Source organism: Pollicipes pollicipes, unplaced genomic scaffold, assembly GCF_011947565.3.
Source record: "Pollicipes pollicipes isolate AB1234 unplaced genomic scaffold, Ppol_2.1 Scaffold_7231;HRSCAF=8579_pilon_pilon_pilon, whole genome shotgun sequence".
NCBI lineage: Eukaryota > Metazoa > Arthropoda > Thecostraca > Pollicipedomorpha > Pollicipedidae > Pollicipes > Pollicipes pollicipes.
Window position 1 is genome coordinate 21,787,617 of NW_023597034.1, and position 20,851 is coordinate 21,808,467.

General features: G+C 54.8%; 1 protein-coding gene and 1 pseudogene across 1 annotated transcript in view; one reads left to right on the forward strand and one right to left on the reverse strand.

Moving 5' to 3' along the window:
* The first annotated feature begins 68 nt into the window (after positions 1-68).
* Positions 69-19,773, forward strand: LOC119109742 (ras-related protein Rab6-like; annotated as a pseudogene).
* Positions 19,774-20,775: 1,002 nt separating this feature from the next.
* Positions 20,776-20,851, reverse strand: part of LOC119109842 (mediator of RNA polymerase II transcription subunit 12-like) — an 8,246-nt gene continuing 8,170 nt past the window's right edge. The window contains 1 exon segment of the mRNA XM_037233594.1: positions 20,776-20,843. Coding sequence (XP_037089489.1) covers positions 20,776-20,843 — 68 coding nt within the window.

Consider the following 20,851-nt stretch of genomic DNA (forward strand, 5'->3'; position numbering starts at 1 on the left):
TCTGGCAGCTACTGGGATAAGGAAAACCCAGAGACATTGGGTGCTGCGTTTTCGCCGGTGTTTGTTTTTGGGTGTGACTTGGGGTTGCGCGAATTCTCCGGCTGAGTTTTAGGGTGGAGAAGTAAGGTATTGAGTGCACTTGACCAGGCAGCAAGGTAGACGGAGTGTTCTATCTGCTGAAATCGGCTGGCAATAATTTGGATGGTAAAGGGCAGGGGAAGGCCTCAAAAGTGTTCTGTTTTCCAAGTGTTTCATCTGCTCCGCCCATCCCTGACAGTTGCGTCTGCTCGCTCATATCACTATTAAGATATTGCTCCGAGTTCATTAGACAACACCTGAAGCATGTCTACTTCCGGTGACTTCGGGAACCCCCTTCGGAAATTCAAGCTTGTCTTTCTTGGTGAACAGAGCGGTAAGTACTGCAGTTGAGATTGAAGCATGCATATGGAATGCATCTGAACACTTGATTAGTCATCAAGAGCCATATTTTGCCTTTAAATGTGTGTTTGCCACATATCATTCTGGCAAAGTGCTTGCGCTCTCTATTTTTATTCATAGCATTACCTTACAGCCAGTCTAAGACAATTTAATGCTCTGTTCAAGTGGGGTATGCACTCGCTGATGCCAAAGCTTTTGTTCAGACATGCCAGATGAGAGTGCAATGCCAAATTTTCAAACAATTTCTGAAAATAAATATTTTCTGAGAAAGGTCCAATCAGCAATAAGTTTATCTGCTACCCTAAGGGAATACCAAACATTAATGCACACTGAACCTTGAGAAGTTATGGTAAATGTCCTTACGAATATTGGTTTTTCATGCATTGAAATTGCTTCACGCCATGCACCAAATTCTGAGGTCCTGTATTCACAATGCAGATGTGCCAAAATTGTCACCACAATTTTCTGTTATGCCAACATGTTTGGCATGACATTTATTTTTGCAGCCCAACTTAAAATTACCTTTGCAGCATTGCAATGCCTTGAAATACTAGCTGCCCATGCTGAAATTGGTGGTGGCATTGCATTGAACTCTTCTCTGATATGTGCTCAGGTTTATGACATACATGCACTGAAATTGTTGCTGCAATGTCACCATTGTGCCTTGTATATTCAGGCATGTTTTTGCACATATTTTTATGCACCATTTCTTTGAATATATGCTTCATGTCCTATAGCTCATTTTGTTTCCAGTCTCACCTTTAGGTAGGACCCATGTGCAGCACAGTGTATTACAAGTCAATCCACTATGTAAGATACTTTAATTATGTGGTGCACTGAACTTGAAACATTTGGTGACCAAACTGTGGCCAGGTCAACTTTTGATTAATTTTCCAAGTATGTATGTTGTCAGGTTTACAATTACACCCATGTTTCTCCAAGTTATAGTTGTTTGGCTTGCTACACATCAAGATCAGTATTATTTTGATTAATGCAGGAACAAGCATAAAACTGAAGAATGTATTGCTCTACATTAGTGAATGTCATGTTAAGATTTTAGAGCTATTTGAAATGGCACTGCATTATAGAAGCATTTATTATGCAAGTTATGACTACAAATATGCCATATAAACCAACAAGCTTGAATATATTTCCAAGCTGCAACTGAAGTGGTAATGTCATCCAGTTGATTCATTTCTCAATGCAGTAGATTAGGAAATGATATTTATTTAACAACATCAGGCTAGTGTAGCTCATTTGTGTTAATATTGTCAAGAATGCAACAATTTGCAGTTCTGTGGTGTTCCATTTGCTGCCCATGTGAGCAGCTGAATGGAAATATCAGATTTGAGATATACTCAAATTCCAATTGATTTGTCAATGATTCCAACTGATATAGTCAGATGATGCATGATCTTAACTTACTTATTTGTCAGTGGAAACATTGCACCATTTGCATGCAAGCCATTGAAAGTTTGACTAATTTTGTGGTTAATCACAGCTAGATCAGAAGTCAAGTACTAATCCTGTACTGATTTTTGTGATGTGTGCACAGTTTTAGCATTCATCCATGTCATCTAAAAACAGCAAAGCCCATTACTCAAGGCTTTGCTGTTCAATAAATATAAAACCCTAGACATGCATATACACACCTCCTAGGTCAGGGATTTTCATTGCATGTTTATCATAGTTTTTGTGTTGGACAAGGAGGTAGCGTGTTTCCCAAATCTTAGTGTGCATGGTTTAAAGTCATGTTTTTCACACTGTGTATGAGTTGCATGCATGTGCGTGTGCGTGTGCGCGTGCGCGTGCGCGTGCGCGTGCGCGTGCGCGGGGCGTGGGCGTGGGCGTGGGCGTGGGCGTGGGCGTGGGCGTGGGCGTGGGCGTGGGCGTGGGCGTGGGCGTGGGCGGGTGTGGGTGTGTGTGTGTGTGTGTGTGATATGGTGCCCTTTTGTCTTTTATTGACAGCTGGTAATAATCATCTTTGGTCATATTGTGATGTAGATGTACTTTGCTCCCATTTACTTATCCATGCAGAATTGTTGCCAAATGGGTGCTTTGTGCTTCCATTGCTGTCCGTTCACCCGGCAACCACTCTATAACATTTGATTTGCTAGCTGAATCAAGCTCGGATGTTTTTGTGGTTATGCCCAATGGGCTTCTTTGACCATGCCTGCCATTTTTCAGTCGGGAAGACGTCTCTCATCACAAGGTTCATGTATGACAGCTTTGACAACACATATCAGGTATTGACATGAGCCATTTACGGCTGGTACCATCTTTGTCCTGTTTTGGCCCTCCATTTCTTTTTGACGGTCATGCACTCATTTTTGTAAACAACGTAAACAGAGGAATTGTAAGTGATACAATGTTTTGTAATCACCAGGCGTTCTCACTTTTTGTTCCCTTACTCGAAAATTTGGCTCAAAACGGGCCACTAGTGTTTGTAAAATCGGGGCCCATGCTGCCAGACTTTGTTGGAGATAGCACTTAGAACCTGACATTTTGTAATCAATAATAGATCTGATTAAAAAGGCAGGATGTGTTACCACACTTTTGTACCAAATTTTGCGTTTCTTTTCTAAGAATCAAGTTAGTTTCAGGAACGGATAGATCGGGACGATATACGTAAGTCCGATGGTAGCAACATTTCTTTATTGTAGAAATGCCTTCATCTGCTCGAAATATATGTTAAAATGCGTGTTCATGCGACGGCGTACGGTCTGAATATCAGTTTAGGCAATGCTGTTTATTAGATGCCAAAATTAATAGCTCATTGATGGGCGTATCGTGTGTAGAAATGATAGTTTTAGTTTTACTGTCATTTTGTTAATATATCACATAAAAACATTAGAACGTTGGCAGTTTTACTGTCGTTTTGTCAAGATATGACATGAAAACATTACAACGTTGGGTGCGTAGAGGACGTTTGTAGCATGCTCATAAAGTGACGACCTCAAGTGGTTTGCTTTGTAACATTAGACTCGCAGCGGTTTGCCTTCATTAGGTGCTCATTTCCCTCTACAAGTCTTGAAAACGGCCCACGTTGCTGCGTTAGTAACTGAATTTTCAAGGTGCGAATGTAATGGACAGGGTTGTGTTTCGAATAAGGCCCTGGCTTTTGCAACTGAAATAAAGCCATAGGCAAGCATTCCATTACAGGAAACATACCCATACTAGCCGGTGTTCTTTGACCTCCTCTGACGGGTATCGCTCTATTTGCAGGCCACCATAGGCATTGACTTCCTTTCAAAAACGATGTATTTGGAGGATCGAACGGTGAGTGTCTTTCAGTCCGCTGTGCATTCGCGGTACGACCCACTGTACGCGCGTGATAATTATGTAACGATTTGGAGGAGCCAAGATCATGCAAACATTTTGCAAATGTTTCTCAGGATTTTGGCACGTAAAATAGCGTCTTAACGTTAGGATGCTGCCCTGTCGTGTCGTGCGGCTGGTGGCGTGCGCTGTCGGGGCGCGGTGCCGTGCCGCCGTCACACATTGGTCCTGGCAGACCGGCGCCACGCGCCGTCCAGCCGGGCTGACCCGGCGGCGCGGAGGCAGCTGGTGTGGGGTCACCCTCTGGCCACACGCCTGACCGTCATCACCTTTTCGCCTGTGCGCCCTCCGCTGGGCCGTGGTCGGCGCGGGCGGGTGTTTACGTTAGCATGGTGTCCTGTCTGACTGTCTGTGGGCGGGCCGGTCTCTGAGCGCCGTGAGCCCAGTGGTGATCCGTCGCGCTCGCCGCCCAGGTGAGACTGCAGCTGTGGGACAAGCGGCCGGCCAGGAGCGCTGCCTCCTCCGCAGCCATTATCCCTTCCTACATACGTGACTCCACGGTCCGCCGTCGTCGTCTACGACATCACCAGTGAGTGGCTGACAGCCGGTTCGTAGCCTCTTCGCCGGGCGGCCCTGCTCTTCTGTCTTATTACCCCGTCTTAAGCGGCATGTAAGCATTGTCCTCCCGGCGCGCCCCGCCCTGCTGTCAGACCGCCGACATCAGACCGCTGCCCTGCTGTCGGGCCGCCGACATCAGATCGCCGCCCACTCGACGGGCCCCGCTCTGCTGTCGGACTGCCGACATCAAAACCCGCCGTCCTGCTGTCGGGCCGCCGACATCAGATCGCCGCCCTCATCGACGGGCCCCGCCCTGCTGTCGGACCGCCGACATCAGACCGCTGCCCTGCTGTCGGGCCGCCGACATCAGATCGCCGCCTCTCGGTGGGCCCCGCCCTGCTGTCCGGACCGCCGACATCAGACCGCCGCCGTGCTTTCGGGCCGTCGACATCAGATCGCGCCCTCTCGGCGGGCCCCGCCCTGCTGTCGGACCGCCGACATCAGACCGCCGGCCGAGCCGCGCCCGCGGCGGCCGGCCTGCTGGAATCGATCGAGCCGGCACCCGGCTGACCCGGCGGAGCACGATGACAACAACCGGCATTGGTGTGACCGCGGCGGCTCAGGGCTGGGGCCCATCAACCCGGCACTGGTCAGGTGTCGCTCAATATTGGCGGGCTTCGTTTTGCGTGCATTGGGGTTAAGACGTTTGGTCAGGTAGTCAGAATTCATCCAAGTGTGGGGTCACTATGACGCTGTCTTTTGTGAGTCGTACGAGCATGTTTCGACGGTAGGGAGATGGGAAAATGAACCGTAACGAATGTTATTCGCATTTCTGAAGGACTGCTGGCGGGTATACGGCGACAAAAGGCTTGGCCCAGCGTCAGTCCTCCCCGCCCCAACGTTCGGTGTGGTGTTTTACTTGAGGTCAATATTTGCAAATGCCTTGTCGACTTCTACCGAGGCTGGACACTGGGTCAATGGTCAGGCCTTTAATGCGGACGACCTCCGATGCTCTCAGCTGTTGGATGTTGCGCACGAGCACCAAATTCTCTTCCTTATTTTCCGCTCCTGCCTAACATGCTTTTTGGTGAAACAATAATCTGGCGCGTACCAGGACTGGTCTCACAGGTCACGTTTCCGCGCCCAGTGGGTTTGTCGCCGCGTGTCGCGCGATCAGTCGCTTTTTTTTCTTCAATTGATCGAACCGTCGGGGGATGGGGCGTGCCCCGTGCCCCGTGCCCGTGCCCAGTGCCCCGTGCCCGAACTGGACAGCTGCAGACCGTCCCCTCCCCCTCCAGACCCAGCGGCGCCCTAACCACCCACGTTGCTTGGCAGACGCCAACTCATTCCACCAAAACCTCCAAGTGGATCGATGACGTCAGGACGGAGCGAGGTAGTGACGTCATCATCATGCTGGTCGGCAACAAGACGGATCTGTCCGACAAACGGCAGGTGGGTCCGGCTAGTGCCTCCCTGTAGGACCGCCACATTCGAGCCGGCGATGTGGACCACGTGGTACTGAATGGACTGGTGGGGGCGTTGGATGGATCAGCAGGGTGATCACCGTGGAACAGAGGCTCCGGTGGGTTAGGGCCAGTGATGGAACCTCGCTTGGGGACTCGAGTGTTTCCCCGCGTTGGTAGAGGCTGATGAGCCAGGAGTGTGAGCTCCGTGTTATGCGGATTGGTGGAAGGTTCAGAGCGGTTAGATGCGTTACGCCACCCGAATTGGGACAGCTGGTGAGCATTGACGGACTGCGCCACTAACAGCTCGGTTGTGCGCTAGGCCAGATAATGCCGTACCCTGAGGTGGGGCTTGCATGGGGTTCGATGTAGAACGACGGAGATGTCTTCCGAAGGTTAATCAAGAGTTTTCGTTCTGGGGTGCTCGGTGATTTGGATGTGTTCGTGAAGCCGTCCAACAGAATGCTTACTTTATATAAACTAATTTACCAACTTGGATTGCTGTTTTTAAGAATTTGGCTAGGGTGCACAGGGACGACTTAGCAATCGCTGTTAAAAATAGCTCGTGCGAAGACCCATACGTCTCCTTAGCAGCGCGATTTCAAGTTAACGGTCATTGTCGCTGTAGCTCTCTGCCAGTTGCCAATGGGACCCGCCAAAGATACGGGCCGCAATAGGGCGGTTTCTGGGGCTCGAACTCGCATGCCGGCACGCTTGTCAGTGGTCTCGTCCCACCAGCTGAGCTACAGAGACCAAAAAGCTGACGTTTTAATTATCGCCCCAGCACCGCACTGCGGAAAACCAATTTCCACAAACCATTTCACGCCCAAAATGTGAAATGATGTCAGCTATGCACGCCACTGCTGTGGGATGTATAGCCCGTCTTTTGAGACGCCTGTTATTTAACACACGTCGACAGCGCTTTTGCATGCCATGCTGTGCCCATCCCCGGCTGGTACGGGGTGGGGGGGGGGGGGGGGGGGTGAGGGGGCATGCGTCATGGTGTGCCAGATGCTCTCCGTCTTCCCGGGAGCAGCCAGTCAGTGCCATATGATTTTCGTCTCCTCCGCCAGCAGCCAGTCAGCGCCATATGATCCTCATCTTTCCCGCCAGCAGCCAGTCAGCACCATATGATCTCCGTCTTTCCCGGTAGCAGCCAGTCAGCACCATATGATCCCCGTCTTTCCGGTAGCAGCCAGTCAGCGCCATATGATCTCTATCTTCCCCAGTACCAGCCAGTCCGTTTCATATGAATCTCCATCTTCCTCGGTAGTGGCCAGTTTCGTGTCATGTGATCCCTTTTTCTTTCCCCGTTGGCAAGCCAGGTTCGTGCCATATGATTCCGATCTTCCCGGTAGCAGTCGGCATGTGCCATGTGATCCTCCCTTTTTCCGGTAGCAATCGAGTCTGTGTCGTATGACCTCCCTTTTGCCCAGTAGTAAGCCAATCCATACTAATGTCACAATGTGATTCACCGGGCGATGGTACTATTCTGGCAAGTGTACCTGGAGAACAGTTGTTGGTGGCTGACGTCGAGTCAATGTATGAAATGTTACAATTATCTGATCTTCCTTTCACTATTTAAACGTATGTTGCATTTGTTTTTCTGTGGGATCAGAATGTGCATAAGCTGAGCCCCATGTGATGCCGCGTGGCCACTTGTATTCAAAGATCTATTTAGCGTGAGGAGTATTCCTAGTCCAGCAGGGCGGGTTCTGTGTGACGGCATCGGGTATGGGTCGCTTTCATTGTGTGGCGCCCACCATTGAGCACTACTTGGCAGATGTCGATAACGCGGCGTCGGCTGACGCCTCAGTGCGTGCGCTCACGCGCTGTGGCCATGCGGCAACGGGGGAACACCAGCCGCTTGTGTGAGCTTGAGTTTTTAATGTGCCCGTCGGCCCGTGCTGTCGTCCCTGTCAACAGCTAAAGCGAGGCTTAATGGGCCGGGATGAAACGTAGCCACTGAACGCGCATGCCAGTGTGCAGCTGCTTGGCTATGGTCAGTCAGGCCGATCCCTGCCAGTGTACAGCTGCTTGGGTGTGGCCAGTCAGGCTAGTTCCCTGCCAACGTACAGCGGCTTGGGTGTGGTCAGTCAGGTCGATCCCTGCCAGTGTGCAGCTGCTTTGGAGTCAGGGTCGGTCCCTTCCAGCGTGCAGCTGCTGAGCTATGGTCAGTGAGGCCGATCCCTGCCAGTGTGCGGCTGCTTTGGAGTCAGGTCGATCCCTGCCAGTGTGCAGCTGCTGGGCTATGGTCAGCCAGGTCGATCCCTGCCAGTGTGCAGCTGCTGGGCTATGGTCAGTCAGGGCCGATCCCTGCTAGTATGCAGCTGCTTTGGAGTCAGGTCGATCCCTGCCAGTGTGCAACTGCTGGACTATGGTTAGTCAGGCCGATCCCTGCCAGTGGTGCAGCTGGTTTGGAGTCAGGTCGATCCCTGCCAGTGTGCAGCTGCTGGGCTATGGCCAGTCAGGCCGATCCCTGCCAGTGTGCAGCTGCTGGCTATGGTCAGTCAGGTTGATCCCTGCCGGTGTGTAGCTGCTTGGGCGCGGCCAGTCAGGCCGATCGGCCTTGTGTTGGAAGTCGCAGGCCGTTGCGGCTCCGTGCCTTGCCAGGACGATGCCTCGCCGTTGGCCGTGCCAAGAGCTGTTGATGAGCGCGCAACGTGATTCCGATATCACCGCACGTTATACCGGAACAGCCCAGCGACGTCCCCTGACGCTCAGAGCCCCGGCGGCCATACGCGGTCAGATATGTGTTGTTGAGTCATTTTGTTCGCTGGTTGACTAGACAGATGCATTGTGGCGCAGTCTCGACACTGCGAGGCTGCTGTGAAATGGCTGGGTATGGCCGGGGAAGCCCTCGTCATCTGTGTTACATGTTTGACCCGTTTTGCGCCACCACCATCTTAGGACTTTGGCGCGGTGTATGGTTCATCACCACTCGTCAGTCAGACCGGTGTCACATGCGTTAGCTCGTCGCCATGCCTTACTTGTCTGACCTGTGTCACCACCGGCCAGGTGTCCACCGAGGAGGGTGAGCGCAAGGCCAAGGAGCTGAGCGTCATGTTCAATCGAGACCAGCGCCAAGGCTGGCTACAACGTCAAACAGGTGAGCACAGCTGCAGCGGGCCGTGGGGCGCGGTCTGGTTGGCCTTGCCACGCGTCCTCGGGCCGGACCGAGGGCAGCTGGGCCGGGTCTCCGCGCCCGGACCCGGCGCTGCCGGCCGCTGGCGCGGCTGGAACCCGAGGGGGCGGCGCCAGTCCTGGCCGCCCTCGCGTGCCGTGTCAAAGTGTCGAAGAGTGTCGAGTGTCGAGCATCGCAGAGTGCGGAGCGGCGGTGCAATCTGACACGACTACGCGCCGCGTCGCGCGTGGCCGGGATGGACCGGGCGGTGCGCGGGCAAGGTCGTGACCTCCGAGATAACCTGACCGGATACCCGGAGGGTCACGAGTCGCACCGGCTAGCCGGCCGCTCTTTGCACTGCGGGCAATCCGGCCACGCGGCTGCAGGCAGGCCGCAGGGAAGTGGTGGCTGGTCGTAAAAAGACGTAACCCACTGTTGCAAATTGGATTACAGTTACAACATCTTTTATCACAACATGACTTATATAAATGCTACAACATAACGCACCTACCAGTCTTTAAATACTGGGCGCCAAGTCCATTGTGGGGAATTCGACAGCAACGACCTTGGTCTGTAGTGAAGACACACTACTTTGCCGCACGCCTGAGAAATATGGACGAAACTGTGGACGTCCGCCGGCATTATTCGTTGGTGTACTCAACCAGCCACCTGTCTTTGATTTTGCCTGTGTATGTTTTGGAATGACCAAATCATCTGGACTCTTCTCTACAAATTTCATAAACGAGGCCTAGGTTTGGTATGCGTGGCCTGGTCTTAGATCCAGATGCATTTCTGGGCCTCACGTGAAGTCCTTCGCTCATAAACATGATAAAATGTAACCATTTGATAATGACCAACAGCCTAATTGGTGGATGAACCGAGTCCTAGGCCAGACAAGTCCCAAAATCTGATGACCTGCCTAGACCTTGAAGTTGCGTCATCTGATGGTGTGTGTATTTTGTTTTTACCAACTTTTGTTACTCTAGAATCTGTAACATTTTAACACAAGCCACTATTACTAAGTGCACATTTTGCTTAAATGTTGTGCGAGGATTTGGTAGTTATGTTTACTCCCAGGCCTGCCATTCCATAAAGCTGTCAAAGGATCGACTGAAAACTGGGATAACTTTTGGTATTATTGAATCATGCATCTTGCTAGATTTTTAGAACTTATTTGTTTTTTGGCGGAAGCATCTTTTAGCTCTTGGACCGTCGTGATATTTGATTGAAGCATGTTGGGGATAAAGATTCTGTTCAGAAGTCCTCTTTTTCTGAGTTCCGGATGCATGTCTGGGCCTTACGTGGAGTCCTACGCTTTTTACTTGCCTTAAACATATTGCAAGATTAAACATCCAGCGCGCATGCGCACAGACACATCGCCATGTTGGAGTTGATCACATTCCACGCCGCCGGCTCGCCAAGCCCCGCCATATTTCCCAGATTCAGTTCGTGACAAGCTACCCCACAATATACGAGCCATGGATTGCAGCCGTTTGTGATGATTGTACAGTGGCTACAATTGTCAGAAATGTCCGCGGTAACAAAAATAATCAGTGTGAACCGGTGGTGGAGTGGCGGATGGCAGGCGATGGCGATGGTCGGACAGCGCGCTGACGCATCTGAGCGGCGTTCCCCCCCCCCCCCCCCCCCCCCCGCCAGAGCTGGGCTTGTGCTGTGGTCGAAATCGGATCCATGACTCGTGAAACCTTATTCTCCGTCAGTCACATGGTGTTGCAATGTGTCATTCCTGTTATTTTAGATTTCCTCTCGGCCGATTTTTGTGATATTAGGTAAATAAAAGGCCGTAGTGGTCCTTGGTAGTCCTAAAAGTACTGTTTTTTTCAGGTGAGGTTCTGGCCTTATTGTCTTTCAGACAAGTTGATTGCGCAAATGCTTCTGCAGATTGGTTGTAATGTTCAAAAGAACCATATCATCCGCATAAAGTGACTACATTCGGTATGTTTGATAGTTATATCTTGCATGTTGTTTTCCCTGAATTTGCTTGCTAATGTTTCCATCACAAGTGTGACGGTCCCGGTTAACATTGAACAGCTCTGTGGAATTTCTCTCGAAGCCGCAAACAACCGAGGTGTATAGCCGTTGTTTATGACTGCCGTCTTATTGTGGCACAGAAGCTCAGGCCACTCAATTAAGCTCTCGGAAAGTGTTAGGCTGTAAATCTTTGAAAAATAAGCCCGTGCTCAACTGAATTTTGAGCATTTTGAAAACAAGGGCCAGAAATATACCACTCACACATTTCGATACGACAGTAATCAGCAATGTCAGCAATTACTATGGTGTTCCCCCCAATATATCTGTCTCGAATCATTGGTCTCTGACCTTCGTTGTCAATTGCGCGGATTACTTCTGCTAACAAATTAGCTAATAGTTCGCTGTTTGCCTGGTGAGGTGCGTGGCAGGGCGTTTATTCTTCAAGCGACTTGCCCTCTTTTGGGATGATCAGTGACAATCTGTCGCCATGGAGTGGGAAATCGATCAACACTATTGCCTTTTTCCTCGTTTGAAATCAGCAACGGCAGATGTTCTTGGCCATTGAAAGATATAACCAAAATTCCTTTGAGATACCAGAAACTGAAGACGTCTTGTCATTTTCTGGGACATCTAAAGCTAGTCTTATTCGAAAGTGATATGATGAATACATGCGTGGTCCTCCAGCTCTCTTAGTCTCGGCCAGTAGTAACACGTCTAAGTTCTTAAAAAATTTCAGCGCGGAGCTATCTAGTCTATCCTGCCGTATATTTGTTTAAAGTAGGGCTCACAGTATGACATAATCGTCTACTTCCAGTCAGTTGCATCTGGATCTGTTGAAGGCACTCTCGTGTGTGATGCTGCGGAGCGTGAGTTACATGGACCTAGGAAATGCTTGGTTCATTTCTCACGAAGCGCGAGCCGTCTCGCGCCATGTCACCCGGGAACATTTATTGCTATTCTGTTTTATTTCTTTTATTTTTGTCTTGCGCCATGTCAGTCGCGAACAGTTACCGGTATTCTATCTTATTTCGTGATTGCTATTCTACCTATTTCTTAAGGCAGTGATGCTGGTCCCCAAAGGCCTGGTAATTGTTTACTAACACATCTGTGACCTTTCAGCCAACAGATTCGGAAGTTTTATGTAATATAATGTAATGTAATATGTAATATGTCTTCTATGTCCCATGTAATATGTCTTCTTGTTGTTTTTGTCTTGCTATCTGTGTACCTGTTCTGATAGTCATTGCTCGGAGCTGGCTTAACAAATATCCAGCAACATTTCTGCAGTAGCGCCTTGGCGTACGTCATTTTTCGCTATGCCTTCTCAGCTGCCGCTCTGAAAAAGTCCACGAAGGCTTCGTTGTCGAGAAGTGAAATGTTAAATCGCCCTAGTCCTGGGGCCCCATCTTGTGTTCAGTGAACAATATCAGGTCACTTGTAGCCACGATCGTACACTCTGAATTTGTTTATCACTTTAAAACAAGGCGTGCCGTCAGCTTCTAAGGAAGGAGCTCCGATAAGAACCACTCCACGCATGGTGGTGAGTTGTTCGATCCTAGTAACGAACTCCGAAAAGCTTTTTGCTTAAGTTGGTTAAGTCGCAGCTTATGTCTCAGTCCCCGATGGCGGTTGGCTGGGTAATAACTTGCGCGCTGCAATATGGGCTTACCTCGACACGTCATCATATAGTTTACTGACTTGGTGGATATTGTGTATTGACAGTATGACTCGTATAGTGGCCAAAAGCGGAAGACTTAGTGAAAGTATTCCCCCTAACGTTGTCGACGCGTCAGAATGTGATTTTTGGTGAAGGTCATGTACAGTTCGAGAGAGGGTCCGTGTTTCTGCGTGAGCCGTGAGCCGTGTAGCCGTCTGTCGTCGGTGAGCTCTGGCGGAGGTCGGTCAGCGAGAGGGCAGTTCTCTCCGGTCCCCACAGCGACGTGGCGCCAGGGGAGCGCGGTCCGCCCGCTTCCCGGCAGCCCCCCACGGCCCGCCGCTCCCGGCAGCTCTTAGCGCCCCACCCGCTCCCCGGCAGCCCTCCGCGACCCACCCGCTCCCCGGCAGCCCTCCACGGCCCGCCCGCTCCCCGGCAGCTCTCCGCGGCCCGCCTGCTCCTCGGCAGCTCTCCCGCGACCCACCCGCTCCCCGGCAGCCCTCCGCGACCCACGCGCTCCCCGGCAGCCCTCCGCGGCCCGCCTGCTCCCCGGCAGCTCTTCGCGGCCCACCCGCTCCCCGGCAGCCCTCCACGGCCCGCCCGCCCCCCGGCAGCCCTCCGCGGCCCGCCCGCTCCCCAGCACTATCCGCGGCCCACCCGCTCCCCGGCAGCCCTCCACGGCCCGCCCGCTCCCCGGCAGCCCCCCACGGCCCCCGCCGCTCCCCGGCAGCTCTTAGCGCCCCACCCGCTCCCCGGCAGCCCTCCGCGACCCACGCGCTTCCCGGCAGCCCCCCACGGCCCCGCCGCTCCCCGGCAGCTCTTAGCGCCCCACCCGCTCCCCGGCAGCCCTCCGCGAACCCACCCGCTCCCCGGCAGCCCTCCACGGCCCCGCCCGCTCCCCGGCAGCTCTCCGCGGCCCGCCTGCTCCTCGGCAGCTCTCCGCGACCCCACCGCTCCCCGGCAGCCCTCCGCGACCCACGCGCTCCCCGGCAGCCCTCCGCGGCCCGCCTGCTCCCCGGCAGCTCTTCGCGGCCCACCCGCTCCCCCGCAGCCCTCCACGGCCCGCCCGCCCCCCGGCAGCCCTCCGCGGCCCGCCCGCTCCCCAGCAGCTATCCGCGGCCCACCCGCTCCCCGGCAGCCCTCCACGGCCCCGCCCGCTCCCCGGCAGCCCTCCACGGCCCGCCCGCTCCCCGGCAGCCCTCCACGGCCCGGCCGCTCCCCGGCAGCCCTCCGCGACCCGCCCGCTCCCCGGCAGCTCTCCACGGCCCGCCCGCTCCCCGGCAGCTCTCCGCGGCCCACCCACTTCTCGGCAACCCTCCGCAACCCACCCGCTTCTCGGCAGCCGGCCGCGGCCGGTTGCCATATCGCGCCCACAGAGCGACCGCCCACCGACGGACACCAACTCGGCTAACAATGATAAGTCACGCGTCACGGGTGACTAATGACACCGAGTCACGTGTGGGGGGGGGGGGGGACCGTAGGTGAGTGTGGGTACCGGCGGCGGTGTCTGTCCGTTCGTCCGCTGGAGCCCACTGTCTATCCGCATGTCTGCTGGAGCCGGCTGTCTGTCCGTTCGCCCCGCTGGATTTGCTGTCCGTCTGTTCGTCTGTTAGAGCCCGCCCTCTTTTTGTCCTGCTAGTGTCCGTTCTGTCCGCCGGCTGGAGCCGGCTGTCTGTCCGTTCGTCTGCTGGAGCCCGCTCTCTGTCCTTTTTTTCTGCTGGAGTCCGCTGTCTGTCCGTTTGTCTGCTGGAGCCGGCTGTCTGTTCGTTTGCTAGAGCCCACTCTGTCTTTTTGTCTGCTAGGGCCCGCTCTCCGTCCTTTCGTCTGCTGGAGACGGCTGTCTGTCCGTTCGTCTGCTGGAGCCGGCTGTCTGTCTGTTCGTATGCTAGAGCCCGCTATCTGTCCTTTAGTCTGGTAGAGCCCGCTGTCTGTTCGTTCGACCGCTGGAGTCGGCCGTCTGTTTGTTCGTCTGCTAGACCCCGCTCTCTATCCTTTTTTCTGCTGGAGCGGGCTGTCTGTCTGTTTGTCTGCTGGAGCCGGCTGTCTGTCCGTTCGTCTGCTGGAGCCCGCTCTCTGTTCTTTTTCTGCTGGACTCCGCTGTCCGTCCTTTCGTCCGCTGGAGCCGGCTGTCTGTCTGTGATGTGCTGACAATTCGTTCCGTTTTTTTTCAGCTGTTCCGTCGCGTGGCCGCCGCCCTGCCCGGCATGGAGTCTTCGGAAACCAAGAAGGGCGACGACAGTATCCTTTTAGCAGCCTCAGCTGGGCTCCGCGGTTGCGGGTGGCGACTTTATGTCGTCTAGCTGCCGCCGTCTTAAAGAAAGTTTGGCACATTTTTATGGGATTTTGAACTGAAATAGGCATCCTGAAAATCATTCGGTGCTGTTCACAGCCCTGCCCTTCTTAAGGCCTAAACCCGATGTGTTTCGAGCTATACGGCCGTGAAGATATACATACGTTTTGGGAGAGACTCTTTCAAGGTCACCCAGGCATCCATGATATCATAAGAACGTCACTCAAATCCTGTCATTCTATTAGCCATCCGGCGATCAAGGCCAAGAAAACTATAACTGTGGAGTCGTGCATATCCGGCGTTCTAGAGTTCGATTTCAAGATATAACGGTCGTCAATTGGCTCTCAATCAGTGTTGTTTAAGGTACGATTGACGCAATCAAACCACAGCGTATGGAGGAGGCTAAACAGAGAAATTGCGTTGTCTTGAGAAGTCTTATCCGCTTAGAAGCAATGTCAATGGTTTGTAAATTAGCTTATTTCGTCACGTGTGATGCGCGCTTCAATATCTTCAAATGTGGAGCATTGCCTTTACGAGTAGATAGATTATTGCGGTGTGGGGGCTGCAAGGCAGACCTGGGTTCTGCTTCTTTTTAATGAAATTGTGTCGCGATTTATTCGCGTAAGGAAGGGCTGGTGTTAGGCCATTGGGCGAGGCGGAGGTTTTCCAAAGTAATACAAGGAGGCAATCATAAGTGACATAGTGTGAAAAGCCTGTCACAGCCACAAGCAATCTATGAGTGATAACCATGGGTATGAGCGGGTGCGCAGACGGTCTCACGCAGCCAAATGCTGTGGGTTGTGGCATGTTTGACGGGCTTCACAAGGTGGTGTTAGTAGTAATTCATGGTGTTTCGCTTAACGGGGACTTCATGCATGTCTGTCATTTAAGGAACGCTGACTTGTGCCCCTTTTTTGTTTAATGTTAGTGGTCTAACTTTGCATCAGCGTTGGTAACTTTCGGGGTCGCCTCTTGCTTTTCTTTTCGCCGACCAACGTGCCGTGATGTGTTCGCCGTGGATACTAACAATGTCGGTAACAATTTGCTGAAGTTTGTTTGCACTAGATGGAAACTGCGTTGCCATCATATTTGTGCTAATCGTTGGTGTTCAACACGGCTTGGTGGCTCAGAATAGAGAACATGGCCACCATTTACTCGCCGCCGTCGGCGGTTCCAGCGTTCTCGTGCATACGGAATGGGTGGGCTCCGATGAAGTCATCAGCAAACACTTTCTGTAATCCGAAACAAATGACCGGTTTGGCTTGGATCCTCAGTGCGGGCCATGTCTGCTCCAGTCCTCTTTTATACGATGTCTTCTGAGCATCTCGCCCTCCGAGATGGGCTGCTGATCTGGCTGGGGTGCAGTGATGGGGCTGCTGATCTGACTGAGGTGCAGTGATGCGACTGCTGATCTGGCTGAGGTGCAGTGATGAGGCTGCTGATCTGGCTGAAGTGCAGTGATGAGGCTGCTGATCTGAATGAGGTGCAGTGATGCGACTGCTGATCTGGCTGAGGTGCAGTGATGAGGGCCGCTGATCTGGCTGAGGTACAGCGATGATGCTGCTGATCTGGCTGAGGTGCAGTGGTGGAGGCTGCTGAATCTGGCTGAGGTACATTGGTGCGACTGCTGGTCTGGCTGATGGGTACCAGTGGGGGAGACTGCTAATCTGGCTGACGTACAGTGATGCGACTGCTGATCTGGCTGAGGTGCGGTGATGGCGGTTGCTGGTCTGGCTGACGTGGTACGAGCCGCGCTGAGTCACAGCATCCAGCCGAAACTGGGCCGCTGTGACGCCGTGACTGCCGCCCGAGCGTCGGCCGGCGATCCCGGTGACCCTGGGGTCGGCTGGACGCGGCTGGGGTCTGGCGGGCTCGTATCGCCCGGCCCGCTGCTCGCGACCCGTCTGGGGCTGGACTGGGCCGGGCGCGGTCGGTCCATTCGCCCTCTCCCCGCGTCGAGAGCGCCTCCGCTGCCGCGCCCAGACGGGCTACGCGCCGACACGGCCGGCCGCCCGGCTGACACGCGCGTGCCCCACGGCGGACCGTAGGGGCCGCGGCGCTGCAATGGATCGCGGCATCGCCAGTGGCGGCGCGGTCGGCAGATGAGCCCTGTGGTCATGCCGCCGTTTACGGGTCGGCAGGTGTTTGAATTTGGACGAGCGCTCGAGCGAGGCCGTCATCCTGAGTCCGGTCGAGCGAGACAGTCAGCCTGGGTCCGGCCGAGCGAGGCAGTCAGGGTGGGTCCGGCTGAGGGAGGCAGTCAGCGTGGGTCCGGCCGAGCGAGGCAATCAGCCTTGGTCCGGCCCAGCGAGGCAGTCAGCCTGGGTCCGGCCGAGCGAGGCAGTCAGCCTGGGTCCGGCTGAGCGAGGCAGTCAGCGTGGGTCCGGTCGAGCGAGGCAGTCAGCGTAAGTCCGGCCGAGCGAGGCAGTCAGGGTGGGTCCGGCTGAGCGAGGCAGTCAGCCCTGGTCCGGCCCAGCGAGGCAGTCAGCGTGGGTCCGGCCGAGCGAGGCAGTCAGGGTGGGTCCGGTTGAGCGAGGCAGTCAGCGTGGGTCCGGTCGAGCGAGGCAGTCAGCGTAGGTCCGGCCGAGCGAGGCAGTCAGGGTGGGTCCGGCTGAGCGAGGCAGTCAGGGTGGGTTCGGCCGAGCGAGGCAATCAGCCTTGGTCCGGCCCAGCGAGGCAGTCAGGGTGGGCCCGATATTATTTACTTTGGTTAGGCGAGGGCTGTTTTGGCCACGATTGGCGATTTCGGAGCCGTGGGATGAGAAAGAACGGGTGCATCAGTTCTTATCTTCCTGGGTTATCATCGCGACTCAGAATGATCGCGTTCAGGGCTGTTAGTGCGCTCTGGCTGGCTTCCCACCGGTGGCGGTTGTGGGGCCGGCTGACGGCTGACGGCGACAGCCTGCTCCCGGCCTGGCGGGCTGTGTCGGAACACGGGAAAACGCGGGGAATGCGACACCGGAGAGCGAACGCCGTCCTGCAGCGACGGCCACGCCCCGTCAGCGTCCCATGGGACCGTGGTGGCCACTGTGGACACTGTCGCGCAGTTTCCTGGGGCGACGCAGCCCAGCGTCCCAGAGCTTCCGTCGCCTATGGTGGGAACCGCCGACGTTGATTGCACTTTGCCTCGGGCCGCCGACCGCCGCTGACCTCGGTGCGCGGCCGCCGCCGGGTCGGGACATAGGTGCAAAGCGATCCCAGGGAATAGTTGGACACATTATGCCTTTGCTAATCGATGGTCGCCCGTTGAGGCGCGGTCAGGTCTGTCTCGGAGGCGTGGGTGCCAGCAGTGTCCTAACCCCGGCTCTAACGGCAATGCGCGGCGAGGCAGCCGCCCAACGCCTCGTCCGTCTAGTTCTCACGACGCTCGCCGGGCGGCGCTGGCGCTACGGTAAGTGAGCCGCGGCAATCCCGTTTTTAGCATGCTGCTCCGTTAGGTCCATCTGTGGGCACTGCCTGTGCTTGCAGTGACGTCTGGTTGCATGTGGTGGCTTGCACGTGCGGTGGGTGGGGCTGGCGTGCGCTTTCTCCGTGGGTGTGGTGCGGTGTGCTCGTGCGGCTGGTCGGGTTTGACAGGCGGGACCTGTCTGTTTCGCAACTCCTGCAGCCCTTCTCCTGTGCACAGCACGTGCTAACTAGACCGGTGTTCTATCGTGGGTTTTAGTTGGTTTGCAATGAATTTCTACGGATTTGTGTTTAGTTCGTGTGGAACAAGTGGAAAGGTCACTGGGGAGGCATATATGTGAATATTGAGGTCGGGTGGGGTGGTGTCCTGGCCTCGGCTGGCCTCGGTAACGTCTAAACTTTGATATGGTTGATGCTTCTGTAAAGTTTGGACCTTAGCGTACGAAACGAATCGCAGGGGAAATCAGCTCTGCCGCGTAAGCTCTGGACAGAGTAGAGATTTAGTTGCTTGATTGTGAGGCGACCCAGTCTCATGTGGTTTGTAGGAGGGATGGAGATGAGGGATATTATGGCGTACATGGGACATAGAAATAGGATGTGAGGCAGGGTGCGGTGTGCACGGTTGTGTGTGAGATGCGAATAATGTACATGTGTTCATAACTTTATATGCATGCATGTACAAGGCACACTTACGCTGTCGAAAAGCCTGTTGCCGTCTTAAACGCCCGGTGTTTATAAATAGTACGAACTCGTGGGTGGTAAATTTGTGGCCCGTCGGCAGCATATTATGTTCATGGTTTCGTTGTGAATTTGCTCGCTTGTTTCCGTTGATTTCCTTGATTTATTGCTGTAGTGACCGAGGTTTACTTGGACAAAGATCCGAAGATCGACCTCACACAGGGCTCCGAGGGTGGCTGTGCCTGCTGAGAGCCACCTGGGAGCGCGGGAGCGAACTTCAAGTGCGCGAAATTGGCACTTGTGAATACGCTTGGCCGCGGCAGTTGAGTGCCAGACGGAGAGTGAGCGATGCGTTAGGCAGGGCATGTGAGCTGGCGATGACGAGAGCGAGTGATTGTCACGCTGTGCGATTAAGATTCCGTTTCAGATGTTGGCTATTTTCTTATTTATTGGCAGTCGCGATCGTATTGAGTCTGTTGTTCTAGTGATAATGCCTCGAACTTACGTATAATGGATGGTTTCGTTGTCCAGTCTCTATTAGTTGTTATGGATATCAGTAGTCGGCACATACGTCTAGAAGTAAATTAGGGTTAATCTGGGCAACCCCGTTGAACTCGTCTCTTCTGCGGTCACATTTCACTTGAGCGCAACTCCGTAGAATAGCAGAAGATGCCAGTGAACATGGACACCATTTCAGTGTGGCATCTGTGGTGCCTCGGCAGGCACGGGCGCTGGGGACCGCGGTGTAGCGGGCGCGCCTGCTGCTGCCAGCCACCTTTGCATGCCGCGCGCCGTGCACGTCCGCCCATGTCCACCGCCACGTACCACGTGCGTGTCCCGTCCACACGGCTGCCTCGGCCCTTTTGTAACAAATACACGTGTCTTATTCCTACGGCTGGCTTGTGAGACGTGCTGGGCGGCTGGGGCATGCACTGCGTGCGCCGCTCGGTGCGTGGACTGTCAGCCGGCTCTCGTCTCATCGGTGAGGTAACGTGACGGCCGACTGTGGCCGTGGGGCCCGGGGCGGTGGTCAGCGCTCGTTGGGACCCGGCTTCAGGGGACGCGGCCCTGCTGAACCCAACTGGCGAGAGGAGACCCGGCGCCCCTTCCGCCGGGACCGCGCCTGGCTGGGGGGGGGGTAGGGGGGGGGGTTACTGTCCCTAGGGATGGTGGTCGGGCTCAGCACCTGAGTGAAGGGGTGGCGAGACGGGACGGGTAGCGTAGGTAGGGAGAGGGGGGGATGTCGGTGGCACTCCTCGGGGTTGGTGGTCGGGCCCAGCCACTGACTAAGGGAGCTTCAGTACACGACCATCCAGACGCCGGCGTCGATCGCCCACACGAAAGTTCGGTCGCGCTCGGGGCATACTTAGACGTAAGCTGACTGGCTGACCTCTGCAGCGCACAAGGCCCGGCTCGGCGTCTCTTACCGTGCCGTGGGTCTGCAGTCGTCATGCCGTCAGTCTTCGGTCCTTGCCATGCCGTGGGTCTGTAGTCCTTGCCGTGCCACGGGTCTGCAGTCCTTGCCATGCCGTGGGTCTGTAGTGCTTGCCGTGCCGTGGGTCTGCAGTCCATACCTTGCCATGGGTCTGCAGTGCTTGCCGTGCCGTGGGTCTGCAGTGCTTGCCGTGCCGTGGGTCTGCAGTCCCGTGCCGTGGATCTGTAGTCCTTGCCGTGCCGTGGATCTGCGGTCCTTGTCGCGCCGTAGGTCTGCGGCACTTGCTGTGTCGTGTGTCCGCAGCCCTTGCCGTGCCGTGGGTCTGCGGGTCTTGCCGTGTGTCGTGGGTCTGCGGTCTTGCCGTGTCGTGGGTCTGCAGTCTGCCGTGCCGTTGGCATGCAGTCCTCGCCGTTCAGTCTACCGCACTCTACCGGGATCCCCACGCAATTTCTCTCAGCGTCATCCGATCCAGACCCAACGCTGCCAGAGCCGGCGCACTTCCATACTCAGCGGCTGTGCAACTGTACCTGATGGT